Below are 15307 nucleotides of genomic sequence, written 5' to 3' on the forward strand. Positions count from 1 at the left end.
GCATTCGCGAACGGTTTTCTGAAAATTCGGGGCCGAGAAATCAGTCTGTGAATGTGCTCGACATAGTACAGACATTTCTATTATTTTTTACTGAGGATTTTGTAAACAATATCGTTCAGGAAGCAAACACTTATGCGCAACAAATTTATATGTGGGAGGGTTTTTCCATTTAGATAACACCATCCCCCGGCTTCGAGAAAGACATTTTATTAGTAAAATTCCCCCATCAGGAAAAAAGGCTAGACCACAAAGGTGATGTGAAGTGTGTACAAAAAACAAAAGAAGAAAAGAAACCGTGTACTGGTGCAGTGATTGTGATATTGGGCTATGTATTGACAAGTGTTTTCAGGATAACCACACCAAACTCAACTTTTAGCAGATGGAGTGAGTAAAAAAATATTATTTATCATAATTATATTAAAAATATATATATAGTTTTGTTCTTCGTTTCATTATGAATATTTCTGTGAAAATTTTATCTCATACCTATTTTTGCGAGAGTTACTAAGTTTTTCATGGATAAGTGAATTTTTCTGTTTAATAATTAAATACCCCATCGGTTTGGCGGTAGGAAAAGATTTAAATACTATCCGTCGCGGAAGGGTTAATTATTCTGTTTTCTCCATCAGTTATAGAGTGTATTATTCATAAATGTAATTTTTGTCCACATGGGGAAGATGAGAAATGCATACAAAATTTTGGTCACAAAATGAGAAAGGAAGAAATTATGTGGTTGAACCAGGAATTGATAGGATAAGAATATTAAAATTAATCTTCGAGGAGTAGGGTCTGAGGATTTGGACCAGATTCATATGACTTAGGACAGGGTCCAGTGGGAGGCTTATGTAAGCAGAGTAATAAACCTACAGATTACATAAAAGAGGAATTTTTTACCAGCTAAACAACTGTCAACTTTTCAAGAATATACCTGCACCATGGAGTTTGTTGCTTGGTCACTTAAGTAGGTCACTAGTTTTGAATTCATAAAATCATATTTTGTGACAATTCTCATGATTGTTATTCCCTAAAGATAATTAGAATTGACTGTACCTTATATTTATGCAGTTTTTGCCTGTTAGTATATAGTATTGTCATTTCACACAGCCAACATGTGACAACTGGTGTTACAGAAGTGGGAACTTAAAACATGAAAACACCACTTGAAAAAAATGGAGTCACAACAACTGATGGAACTCCTATTGAAAAAGATGGACACCAACCAGGCAAAGACAGACACTCTTTTGCTGGTCATTCGAGAAGATAGAAAAGCCATCCAAGAAGAAATGAGAAGCGACCGAGAAGACAGGAAGGCTGACTGAGAGGAAATGAGAGTCGGCCAATTACAACTGTGAGAGGAAATGAGAGCCAACCAGGTGAAGATGGTGGCCTGGCTGCAAGAAGAAAAGCCAACCTCAGTGGACATGAAACCTGAGGTGGCACAAAAAGAAGAGGTCCCCATAGAAGACACCACAGTGATGACAGTCAGAGAACCGAAGAAGAAACGGTGTAGGCAATGAAAACTGGCCTCAGAGCGTCGCTGCCAGATGAAGGAATGGCCCTGGAATCAGGATGGGTTCTGAAAACGAGAGGCCATCACCCACAGAGGGACGAGCCGGTGTGCAAAAGTGGCACGGCAGATAAAGGAAAATGTCAGGAAGGTGTCCTGTTGCACAGCAGTGGCACGATGCAAGAGAGATGCCTTCAAGAAAGAATGGACCCAGAATCAGGATGGGTGCAGGAAGAAATGTGCCACCGCCTGCAGAAGGATGACCCGCTGTGTAAGAGTGGCACAGTGCAAGGGACACATTATCGGGAAGAACCAGACTAGGAACAACATTGCAAGAGGAGCCCTGAGAGTGTGAACATTCAGGAAAAGACTTCAGGTGGATCCAGAGGACAGCACTGGAGTGAAGGATCAATGCACAAAACAATGGCTGCATCTTTGGAACAAGAGGACAGCCAGCCGAACACTCAGGAAGACCCCCAGGGCTGCAGATCGCGAAACGAGCAGTAGAGAATTCCAGCGGGTTACAGAAAGTCAAGAAGTGGATCTTGTGGTGGAGGGGTCAGTCCCCTCCAAAACAATAAAGAATTATGAAACAGAGGAAGAGCCAGTAACATAGAAGCACCACAACCCCAGCATGAATGGAAAATGGATGATGACAAAAACATGGTTGATTGGTAGTACAACTGGATTGGCTTGCACCCTACCACGGAGCTGCTCCGGACGAGCATCCTTGAAGGAGGAGGTGGATGTGGTAGAATGAACACCGCAAAGAATGGCAAGACTGAATGCAGATGTTGCTAGCAGGAATCCGCAGGAATAACGGGAAGAATGGGAATGCACCGTTAGGCTATTTGGGAGGGAGCAATGTGACGTATTTGCTCTATGCAGGAACTGTTGAGCCACAGAAGCCTCGGGCATGTGCGCAACACAAGAGTTGCGGATTTTATTGGTGAGTTGCTAGGCAACAACTCTGTGAACGCTTGAATAGCACAACGGGAAATGCAAGTGAAGTCACATATCCCCACTCATCCCATCACTATGCAACGCTCAGTAAACACCCCTCCCCACTAGGCTGTGACGTCACGCAGTAGTGGAGTCCGTGCAGCGACCGTTGTTAGGCAGTTGGTCGGTAAACACGTCCAACAATATAGGCTGTTTTTTGTGTGGTCTGCAAGAGGCCTGTGTAAGTGGGTTCAATGCGGCAGGTAGTTCAGTTGAATTCTAGCAGTCGCTGAGTACAGTTGAAATATGGCAGCTGCCGAAGAGAGTTGAATTCTAGCAATCATCGAAGACAGTGGAAATTGAGAGTTGAAAGCTTTGATTAAGGCAGTAATACTGCAGGTGACAGGAATTGTGAATTGTGTATGTGTGGATAAAAGTATGCAATAAATTCGCTAGATCCAAAATTGGCATCAAGTTATTTGTCACGTCACACAGCCAACACATGACAGTATTATTACACATTCATCAACACAACAATTTTGTAATAATTAAACAGTATTACTATATTTATTCATTTATTACGTACATTTGCTACATGTTTCGATGCAGCTGGATCATCATCAGGCAATATTGATGAAATGTACTATGTGTATTGAATTGTATTTCTAATGTGGATCTGTATTAGTGGTCATTAATATAAATTTTATTATGATTCTTGTGTTTTGTTACTTTTGCATATTAGTCCTGAAATGCAGAATATTATCACTCAGAAGTTAAAAATTAGTAGTAATACAAAACAGTATGCAAGCAGTAAAGAAACTGTTGGTATCTTTCTCTTTCTCCATGATATTTCAGTGTTTAAGAATGGTATTTATGACTGTGCAGCTACACCATTAAATTGTCTTACATATTCTAAATTGACTTAACAGTTGGTTAGTTTACCTTCTTGTATTAATCAATCATTCCATTGTTTCCAGCTTCTTTGGATCCAATGTGCCCACATAAATGAGTGAAAGTAACACATGGAATGAAAATTAATGAATGGGCGTGTAACATATTTATCAATTTGTCATTTGATAATGACCATACAGTGGGTTCTGGTTTGGTATAGATTTATTAGACACTGATTCCTCTTATCTGTAAATGATCACAAGAGTTCACATGTATTGACAGCGGTTCACACTCAGTTACTCTGTTGTCACAGACTTGTTGCTAGGTTACAGGCTCCTTGTCACAGACTCTCATTATCATTCCATCATTGCAGACTCCTGTCATCAGCACTCTGTTACTGCAGACTCTCTGTCACTTGCATGCTCTCTGTACCACCTTGTTGTGGACCAATGAGACATTGAGCTCAACAGTACTTTGACTGGTGAGGGTGCATCCATTGCCACAGATATATTTTATTGTGACATTGCCTAGTGATGGATGCCTCTGTGATTCCAGGATTCTGAGGTCTATGAATTTTAGCCATACTTTCATAGTCTATTTTAAAATATTGTTTTGAAACAAAACTATCATTAAATCGTTCCAATTCAGTGAATTCTAATTATATGTGCTAATTACCATCTTAGGTTTGGCTTGGTTGTCTCTTATATCTCCTGTCTAGCCAGTGCAGTAGTAATTGTTAATTACAGCAGTCAGATTATACATTAATATGTTGTTTTACAGTCAAGAATTGGGTGCTGATGAACCTGCCCTGCCTCCAGGTTGGGAAATTCGTCTTACTGAGGATGGAGTGAGATACTTTGTTGACCACAACACTCGTACCACTACGTTCCAGGATCCACGTCCTGGTGCCCCTAAAGGGTATGTAAAGGATCTGTGTATGATATTGTTACCTAGGCAGCATGTTGGTAAAGAACTTCCTGCGAAGACGGATTCTTGGTAAACAGCCCGTTGGTAGGTTGCACAACAATTCTGACAACAGAAGAAGTGTTTTCAGTTTCATCCTCGCAATGCCCAGTGCTAAGCAACAGAAATATAAACATGTCTACAGTAATGGGTGTTTGCTATGGGGTCCATGCCAAAGGTTTATGAGGGACAGTGGATATTTTTTGAAGTCAGTCATAGCTGAGAGGCCATGAGTCAAGGACATGAAGCTGTCACAGAACAGAGTCTAGGAGGTTTCAGCAGTTGAGAGCACAAGGATGAGAATGGAGCGTGTCCTTAGTGAATTGTGAAGATTGATTGAGTACAGATTAGGACAGAGGAGTACAGAGTGAATGAAGACAAAATAACAAGAAGACTTCATAGTGGTTTGAAGTGCTAGTTTCTGTGTTGAGATCCGTTGCCAGGAGACGACTAGTGAAGATGGAGAATCCTAATATATGTGCAATGGTGAACTGTAAATTGTATAAATCAGCAGTAGTGCTATATTAATTGTAGTTAAGAGAGAATGTAACGAAAGTGCTAATAAGTCCAGTCATCTAAACTAGAACCTGTTTTTTCATCACATGTACCCCCATATACATGACAGTATCACAGAACACTACCTACAGATGTTTAACTCAATGCTATTGGCTGAACACATGGACTATATTGCCATCTTTTTTCTTGGTGGAGAAATAATAGTGTGGCTGGCATCAGCAGGACCTTCAATTTCAACAATAACATGTCTGTGGCTGCAGTATTCTTTAATATTGAAAAAGCCTTTGATACAGTGTGGCACCATATAAATTATATAAATTAAAATTTTTGATCAGTCTAATCAAGCTTATTAGCTCTTCTTCCTGAGAGAAAATTCAGAGTCTCTGTCAAAGGTGAAATGTCTGTGCCAAAAGATATTCAAGCAGGGGTGCCACAAGGTTCCATCCTGTTACCCACATTGTACAGTATGAATATATATGAGTATATATAAATGATACGTCCCAAATACCTGGTGTCTATCTAGGTCTCTTTGCTGATGACATCTGTATATATGTAACAGACCACAAAGAGGGTAATTATGTTCTCAGGCTGCAGCTAGGTCTCACTGGTATTGAGACATGGTGTGAGTACTGGAACATAAAAATCAATGGAGATAAGACTCAAGGCATGTACTTTTCCCATAGACTTAGGCGCCCTGAGGCTGATCTTTCACTGATTGGACAGAATATCCTCTTCATGATTGATGTAAAATATCTCTGTGTAATCTTCAGTAAGAGGATAACATGGAGACTGCATATAGAAATGATTGAAGCCAAGGCCTTCAGAACATTTATTACAACCTACTCCCTATTCAAAAGTGTGTGTTTAAACGCCAACGTTAAACTAACCCTTCATAAAACACTGATTAGATCAGTAATGACTTATGCTTGCCCCGCCTGGGAATTAGCAACAGACGCTTGTGTGGTTCTCCGCACCAGTGGAAGTTTTCCAAGGTGCACACCAGTCTGTGATTTGCACATGGCTTTCAACCTTCTGTATATATAAGACTGTGTAACAAAATTGTGCAGGCAGGAAACAAAAGTCATAAAAAATCATGAGAATGAACTTGTTCATAGCATAGGACAAGGCAAAGCCAGACATAGAAAATATAAGAGGCTTAAATTTGGCGGTAGTCAAGCTTATGACCATTGAGGTGACTAAGCTGCCGTTGTCGCATAAGATACACATGATCTGCTTTGCAAAGCATATATAAAGCACAAAGAAAAATTTTCAATAACATGCTATATGTGTGATATGTACACTTGACAGAGGATTCGTAAGGAGAAACTCATCCTCTTGTCAGAGAGGATGTTACTTAAGGACTATGACTATAAGGGTTCAGTTGCCCCCCCCCCAAAGAAAACCCCGGTCGTGAGTCCCAAGGGATTTGACACCAGGATCAACTGATTGGTGGTAAACCACTAGTCACAAAGTAACTCTGACCCTGAATCTGAGTGAGTGAATGAGTTAGATAACCCATGGTGTTCAGTTGCTGTGAGGAGCTGGTAGCTGAAGCTAGGGATGGTTCGGGAACCAAAAGGAAAGGGAACGTCCGCCATTGGAAGACATTACCAAGCAACAGCTGTGAAGATTGTAATGGACTGAGAAGACCTAATGTGTCCTGTAGTGGTTTCTGAAGTGCGTAGAACAGTGAGAGCATAATCTTTGCTTATAGTTACAAGTTGTAAGAGTTCAGTAAATCCAATTCCCAATCTGAACCCCATCTGTAGTCGCTGAAAACGTGACAGTATTATATTTCATTTGACTATCCAACTTCAATGTTCATAGTTTTGAACTCATTTCTAACCTGCTTCTATATCTGAATGTATTTGAAACTGGCTGTGTGCCCTACAAATAGTGAATAGGACTGATGTAAAAAGATTCCAATAGATAGCAATTCAATTTCAGCATGTAAAGATTACACACTGTGGTAATAAGATCAGCATATATTTGAAGAAATGAATTGATGGATTGAATCGGTGGAGTCACTACAGTAACCATATCTGTTCTTTCTTTCAAGGCCAAAGGGTGTATATGGTGTACCTAGGGCATATGAACGCTCATTCCGATGGAAGCTGAGTCAGTTTCGGTACTTGTGCCAAAGCAATGCACTGCCAAGTCACATCAAGATCACAGTAACACGACAAACACTCTTTGAAGACTCATACCACCAAATCATGAGGCTTCCAGCTTATGAGCTACGAAGACGACTGTACATCATATTCAGAGGGGAAGAGGGATTGGATTATGGCGGAGTATCCAGGTAATTCGAGTAAATAATGATTGTAGTTGTCCAACTATAAGTCTCAAATATAACTCCACTTCCAGCATAAAATATTAGGAACAGGCAATTTTATTACTTGTCGAGCTACAGTTCTAAGGTATATTTCTGTAGTGCAAACTTATATTTTCATGTAAGGTTTGACACTCTCACAGCAGTGGTTTTGAAGAGTCTTATCTTCTGGGATATAACAGTATGTACTCTGATGAAAGTTTTGGAGGAACATGTCACCTCCAGCTTGCTGCCTGTATCCTGCTAGTTTCTTATTTAATTTACCCTTTGCCCCTGAAGATGGAGGCAACGCGTTCCTCCAAAACACTGGTTGACTTTCACCAGACATGATATTATATCCCAGAAGATAGAACTCTTATATTTTTTCCCCGCATCTTTTCCTTCTGCTCATTTTAAGTCCACAAAATTCTTTTCTGGTAAAACTTGCATCTGTATTCTTTGTCTTTTCTCCATTGTCACACTGTCAATAGAAATACTGTACTTCCTTGGTTCCATGAAATCAGTAGTCTATTCAATAGATCTGACAACCGTTACTAAAAACAGATCATAAGAATGAAGGACCCATTACAGCAATAGTCTCTTGCTTCTACACGATGTACTATGATCACATCACATGCTTGTTAAACTCTTATTTAATGGCGCAGTTATTGTACCCACAAAATAGATCTCTTAAAATTAATGTAATACCGGGTATGATGGGTCACATGGTAGCATAGTTGGTTGAGGGGCTATGCTACAAGCCGGAAAGTCGCGGGTTCAGGTCCAAGTGAGGGCAACGGATTTTTTTTCAGTTGACCTAATCTTTCCAGCCACACTATGCCCTGTGGTTTACTCAGCCTCTAACAGAAATGAGTACCAGGAATTAAATAATTTTCCTGAGGAGTAAAGCACAGCCTGCGTGTAAGGCTAACAACCTTACCGCCATCTTTGATCCAATTGTCTAGATAGTGTGGGACCCTCAGCGTCTCGCAACCCAATGGGCCTTCACAGCCTGGTACAGGGATAGCTTTACTTTTACCATGTATGATACCTTAAATTGTTCTCAACTTACCTGTGATGTGTCTTGTAACTTTTATATATCAATATAGGAATATTTCTGATATCATTATCATGGGTTGAGCAGGAGTGGAGACATTGGGCTTATGGATTCATGCCTGATGGATAGTATATCATTATGATATATATATTAAAAGTAAAGCCACTAGCTGTAATGTAATGGACTTCATTAATAGAGACCTGTATAAATTTCTTACCAGCATGGAATTCTCAGTAGTGACAGTCTAGTGATTACTGGTTTGAAAATGTTGTTGCATTAACCTTTAACATACAGACTTTTAAATTGCCGGCAGCCCTCTGCAGCTGATTTTTAAATTGCCCTAATTAATTAACATTTCAAACTTTCAGAAAAATCCACATTTTCTGTTCTGTGCAACATAGAAATACAAACTAAAAACAACCTGAAAGACAATAAAATTTTCTACATATACACAAAAGACCAATTTTTACAAACGAAAATTAACTGTGATTATTTTGTCATCAATTGCAAAATATAATCTTTATTATATATATTATGAAATTCCAAAGGAGTTACCCATTGTTTTTTCTTCAACCTTGAATCATGGTGATATTGTAAATATAATCGCACTATATGCAATAATATTTTGTTCAGACTGTACACGAGTTTGAATTGCGTCACTTCACAGTTTACGATACACTCTGACGCGCAGTCCACCTTACGCAAAGAGACATCGCACTTTTTACAATAGAGGAGCATGCTCCTGCTTTTCTTATTTAGCGAAACACATGATAACGTCTTTGTTTCCCTTTGGTTGGCCAGTGATATGAATGTTTCACCTCCAGTCAACTCATTTGGGACCCCTGATAACTTTGGCCTTCCCCTGAGAAACGCCACTGACCATGCTATTCGGCTTGTGCAATTGAAGAATCATCTTGGGGGAGGGGGGTTTCTAGCAAAATCAAATAAATTATGTTGATTGACAAAGCGACACTCTCACCTGTTGGTAATACTCGCAAGATGGTGATGAAAAGTAATTATAATACTAGTCGAAAAGAATGCCAGTCCGGCACATACTGAAAGTCGCAGTGGCGAAGATGCCTTTTACTTACAAAGTAATACTGGCTCAGTGGGTTTATACCTCTTTCAAGACTCAAAATAAAAATGATATATAAAGAAATATATGCCAGTCTGACACTGACTTTCTAACTGATAATTCGCCACTGAAAACCAATCCTTGAATGCGTCAGACTTCCTTGAAGGCTCTGGAAGCACTCATATGCAAGCGTCAATGAATATTTCCTCATCAGTTCACGAAACAAAGCTGGGCTATATTTGGCTGAGCAGGTCATAAACAGTCATATCTAAACGTTAATAGTATCGAAACCAGTACCATGATAAACGATTTTTTGTTCAGAGCTAAGGAATGAACCACTGACATGACCTCACGTAGGTTTGTTTTGGTTTCAAACCCAAGGTCAAACTGTCAGCACTCCCAAAGAGTGCATGTGTCCTGCGTCACATATACGTGTCATTCGGCCAAGTTCGGTTGCTGCTTGCAACATATATATGTGCCATTCAGACATTAAAGGTTAATGACACTGTGTGGCTATACAGGTTTTGTTGAATTGCATCTGTTTTTCTACATATTTTTTCTTTCATTCATAAATGTAAATAAAATTAAATAACTGTAAAAAAATTATCTTCTAGTTTGGTGAATGTGGTAAGTAATTAGCTCACTCTCTGAAAACAGAATCAGAAGTGTAACAGTTCCATTGTTGTGTTCTAGGGAGTGGTTCTTTCTGCTGTCTCATGAAGTGCTCAATCCAATGTACTGCCTTTTTGAATATGCCAATAAGAACAATTACAGTCTGCAGATCAACCCAGCCTCTTATGTCAATCCAGATCATTTGTTGTATTTCAAGTTCATTGGGAGGTTTATTGCAATGGTAAGAAGCTAATTCTTATTTGTAAGTTATCAGTTTTGTGACACTGGTTTTTTAAGTGACCATGTAGCCGTCCAACCTTAGACATATGAGCTACATTTCATAAAAATAACTGGTGGGGGAATAATCTTTAGAGTCTCAATTTTTGTAACAATTCAACTCCTAATGATCCATGATGTACTATGGCAAACTTTATTCCATAAGACATAGTCAGTTTCACTGCATCTTTGGTTGCAGTTGGCTGTCATCAAGTGGAAGTCATATACAAGTTCATAAATTAATCGAAAAGCCTTAAGACTAAACAACAATATTTTTGTAATCTTATGATCTAAGTCAAATCATATATTGTGTAATTGTACAAGAATATTATTAAATTTATTACATATTACTAGATGATGATAAATTTATATTAGTAAGAATTTTAATGTTGTCTTGAAGTAGATGTCATGATTAGTGCGGGGGGGGGGCATACAATTGTAATAGAGTTCTGATATGTGTGTTGACTCTGTGTCTTTCCTGTCTAGTGCATGATATATGCACTCAAAAATCAGTGTTCAACTCCTCAGAATGTTACATACTTGTAGCTGCTGACTGTTCTAGGGTCACATGTAGCAGGATATGATGGCTTCAAGTTCAAGTCTCCTTCAAATCCTAGCCAATGAGAAATATTCATCATGTGACCTCATCTGAACTTTTCAGTTCACTAACTTCTTTTGTTGTATCTGGTCACTTGGCTAGTGCTCAGCGAGTTTGGAATTGTTCTGTGATTATGCTGCATGTTAAGTTGAAAAGTGTTAATCAAAATTATGACAAGGAAATAGAAGTACTTAAACTTGAATATAAAACTAGAAGTAATACATCTCTGTGAAGTAAACAGCATGCCAGAAAGTGAAATAGAAAGATGCTATGGATTGATTTCTGTGACTTTGTTCATCATTTTGAAGAACAAAGACCAAAATACAGTCAGCTGTTCTTTGTGATGGAAGACCAGTGATACAGAGTCAAGTGCAGACTGGATGGAGTAATGATCTGGAATCCACACTTTTTCATTAGTTTGGCAGGAAGTATCAGCTGCTATACCTGTTGGTGGACCAGTGATCAAGGCAGAAGCCAAGATCCTGAACTTTAGGTTGGAAAACCTGAACAAATGGATCACTAGAGTGATTTGCACATACATGGCAGGATAATAATAATAATATTATTATTATTATTATTATTTCTTCCTTATTCCATTACATCTATAGTAGGCTAAAGCCTTAGATACAGAATTGTGTCAATTTATCTTGCTAATATTATCAAGCAATTGTCAAAAAGACTTATAATATATGACAGTGTTTGTTTACATCATAATACAATTACTGTCTAGCACAATACACTCAAAATTATCATTTAAAATAAAAATTTATCCTCAAAATTAGTCTGTTTGCACCTGCTCGCACCGGTTCTTCGTTTGCGGATTTTCTTCTTTTTTCTTCTACCCTTTAGATGTAGGCGACACGTTCTTCCGAAATGTCGGTTAACACAATATCTACATGACACCACATCCCAGAAGACTGCTCTCTTCATAGTCACCATTGTGAAAACCTCAAATCTTACACATGACTATCATTTACAGAAGTTCTTTTATTTTCACAGGCTCTTTATCATGGCCGCTTCATCTACTCTGGATTCACTATGCCCTTCTACAAGAGGATGCTGAACAAGAAACTAACAATGAAGGACATAGAGTCTATTGATCCTGAATTTTACAACTCCTTGGTGTGGATCAAAGACAATAACATTGATGAATGCGGCCTTGAACTGTACTTCAGTGTAGATTTTGAAATTCTTGGACAAGTGATTCACCATGAACTAAAGGAAGGTGGTGACAAGATCCGAGTGGCTGAGGAGAATAAGGAAGAATACATGAGGTAGTACATTATATAGTAAAATGCCGTTTGTACAGTACTAAAATTAAAAAGGTAAGGTTAAGTTATCCCTGTGCTTAACTAATGAAGCAGTATGCCATGAAGTTGTATGGGGGAATGGATGTATAGATCCACATTTAATGTGGTAGGTTATATTATTGTGTAATTAGTTTGTGAAAAATATATATTGTAATGTGTTTAGTTACTGAAACTGCCATTGGATTGTTAATTTGGTTTATTCAACAACCTACAAGTCTCGACTACAATTAATTATAACAACGTTACGGGTTTACACCATTTACAAACCCTACACACAAATCAGTTCACTCTGTTACGATCAACTCATAACTCACCGCTGGCTAACTGACTTGAGAACTGTCTTTGGCGCCTGATACACTTTAACTGTCTTTGGTGGCTGTGTAGTTCCCTTATAAACCCTCGTTCCGGACAACGCAGAAAACAGCCACGTAATAGGCACCACTGTTGTCTGGCGCCGTGTTGCTAGTAACGCTGTCGGGAGTTGTTTACGGGTACGTAGCAATTGCAGCGTTGCGTGTTACGTCATGGTATGAAGCGGTGCCACGCAGCCCGGGGAGGGGGGCTACGTCACCGTGGTCAGAGCTGCCACGGTACTGCTGGGGGAGGGAGGGGTTGTCCTCCATTGCGCAACATGTCACACTATTAACATCAAAGTACCACATAAAACAAATTATCTAGGCTGCCATGTTTTGAACCTTACAGTTCACCATTAGGAGCAGTCAAATGAAAACGGGTCACCACACATAACTCACATGGCGCGCAAGCTGGTACCACTGGAATTTGCTTATGGTACGAACATCTGGTGGGGACTCGGGAAAGCACAGTGACAATGTGCCCTTGCACACTAGTCGTTTGTTTATTGTGCTGGAAGTAAGGTTAGCACTATGTGTGTGGTCATCCAACATCAGTAATGGAGGTGGGTAAACAACAGCAAAGTGTAGTGCACTTTTTGACTGCTGAAGGAGTAGGAGGACGAGAAATTTGTCATCGTATGTTTGTTGTTTACGGCGAACGCAGCATGTCACTTTCACATGTGCTGCTTGGCATAAGAGATTCTGAGAGGGATGTGTCACTGCAAGATGATCCTTGCCCAGGACAGGCTCACTGTGTCATCACTCCTGATATTATTGCTGCGTTGGATTGTCGTATCTGGGCAAACCGAAAATTAAAAAGGAAATGTTTGAACTTATATTTATATTAGTTTTGCCCAGGGCAAGTGGTAGCGTAGTGGTTGAGGTGATACGCTACAAGCCGGAAGGTCACGGGTTCAAATCCCGATGAGGTCATTCAGTTTTTTTCAGTTGACCTAATCCTTCCAGCTGCACTAGGCCCAGGGGTTTACTCAGCCTCTAACAGAAATGAGTACCAGGAATTAATTAAATAATTTTCCTGGGGAGTAAAGTGCGGCCGGTGCTTAAGGCTGATAACCCTACCGCCATCTTTGAGCCGATTGTCTAGATAATGTGGGACCCTCAACGTCTCACAACCCTATGGGCCTTCACGGCCTGGTACAGGGATAGCTTTACTTATTTTACTTATTAGTTTTGTCCTGTTGCATAAATCAGAACATTTAGGATGATATGCATCGTATATACATTACAAACTGAGTTTAAAAATTTTTGACAGTGGTGTGACATTGTTTAATACTATTATTCTGGACTGTGTCCATCACTCCATTTTATTAAAACTCTGACTGACTCCATGGAGCTGAGTTCTTCTTGAAAGTCGACAAGATCCTGCCACTGGGCTCTGTCTGAGCCAGATGAATCCAGTCCATGCTGCCCCATCCTTTTTCTATTTCTCCTATTTCACTGTGTTTTGGAAATTAGTTTTATTTGCATCTTCAGGTGTATAGGATACAAAATAATACCTATTCTGTTCGGTCCCAAGGTCCGTGGTTTGATGGTAGCTCCATCTGGAGACCAACAGAATAAGTTTCTTTTGTTATCCTCGTCACCTGAACACAGGACAAATTTCCAAAACTCGGTGGTTTAATAAACTCAGACAATGTAGAAATTCCAAAATAGTGGTCTTAAACAATGTGTAGACTGTCTTTCTGTTTCCTTACTGTCTCCTTTTTGTGAGTCGTATGATGATCAGATGTTTGTTTCTATGAATCAGCATTGGTGCAAAACAGTCTTAAATAATGTTATATATGTTGTTGCATTATATCATTAACATAAAGCACACAAAGATAGTACACAACAGGTATAAGTTTAGATAGATGTGGGGTTATAGTACCAGTTCAAAACCAGACTAGCAATCTCAGAAGGAATACAGAGCTCATCAGGATCCTCAGGTAAGTGGATAAATTTTAAACTTCGATAATACATGAAAACAAAAATAAAAATCTATTAGAAAAAGGCAAGTAGAATGATTAACAAATCATAATATAAGACAATAAAAGTATAACTTGTCAAGTAGGCAGTAGAAATAATAATACATCCATATAATATCAACAGAGGAAGAATTCAGACAAAGCATGGAATCCCAGCACCAGATTATTAGGGCACTCCAGTGAGCATAGATCAGGAAAATTCCAGGAAGAGCATGTTACAAAGAAGACGAAGTAAGTGACGAGAGGAACACTAGGTGAAATTGCTTGATAATAGGTTAGAGTCGAATAGTCGACTGCATATTTGTGTGTGTGTGTGTGTGTGTGTAAGCAGTGCATGGTCATTCAGCACATTTATTCACTATGTAATCTTCAAATCTTACATAAATTATAATTAAGTAATTTCAAATTGTTATCCACCATGAAAATTAACTCCTGAATCTCCAAAGAGCTTGTAAAAGAAGAAGCAAAGTATAGTATGTAAATGTAGAATTTGAGGTTCCCACAGCTATAATTGTGAAGTATTCTAACTTCTGGGATATAACTCCATGTAGTCCATTAAAGGCCAGTTGACATTTCAGAGAAACATGTCACCTCCATCCTCAGAGTTAAAGAGTAAGCCCAGCATGAAGCATGCAGTAAGTGTAGTAAGTGGTTTACAGAAATGCAGGATTGTACAGAAACAGGGGAATTTGGAACCCAAGCTGTCAGTACCCATTTGCTTTTTCAGAGAACTGGAGTGAACCAATATGAGACAGGAGAAGACTGATGTTGTCCCTTGAAAGGGCCAATTATGCTGGGGAGAGAAGTGATAGATGTGTGGTGGGCAGAGAGCTGAGGGGTGTGGAAGAGAGGTTGTAAGCATGTGGTTGGGGATAAGAGACCAAAAACAGCAGAAGGAGGCTGGGAAAGGA

The 15307-nt window shown here is 39.3% G+C and overlaps 1 protein-coding gene across 3 annotated transcripts in view; it reads left to right on the plus strand.

Moving 5' to 3' along the window:
• Positions 1 to 15307, plus strand: part of LOC111861327 (E3 ubiquitin-protein ligase Su(dx)) — a 56844-nt gene that overhangs the window by 29025 nt on the left and 12512 nt on the right. For all 3 annotated transcript variants that reach the window (XM_023845796.2, XM_023845797.2, XM_033750276.1), the window contains 4 exons: positions 4121 to 4258; positions 6879 to 7121; positions 9956 to 10115; positions 11748 to 12022. In XM_023845796.2, the coding sequence (XP_023701564.1) occupies positions 4121 to 4258; positions 6879 to 7121; positions 9956 to 10115; positions 11748 to 12022 (816 nt within the window). The remainder of the gene's footprint in view (positions 1 to 4120; positions 4259 to 6878; positions 7122 to 9955; positions 10116 to 11747; positions 12023 to 15307) is intronic.

Source organism: Cryptotermes secundus, unplaced genomic scaffold, assembly GCF_002891405.2.
Source record: "Cryptotermes secundus unplaced genomic scaffold, Csec_1.0 scaffold230, whole genome shotgun sequence".
In the NCBI taxonomy this organism is placed as follows: Eukaryota; Metazoa; Arthropoda; class Insecta; order Blattodea; family Kalotermitidae; genus Cryptotermes; species Cryptotermes secundus.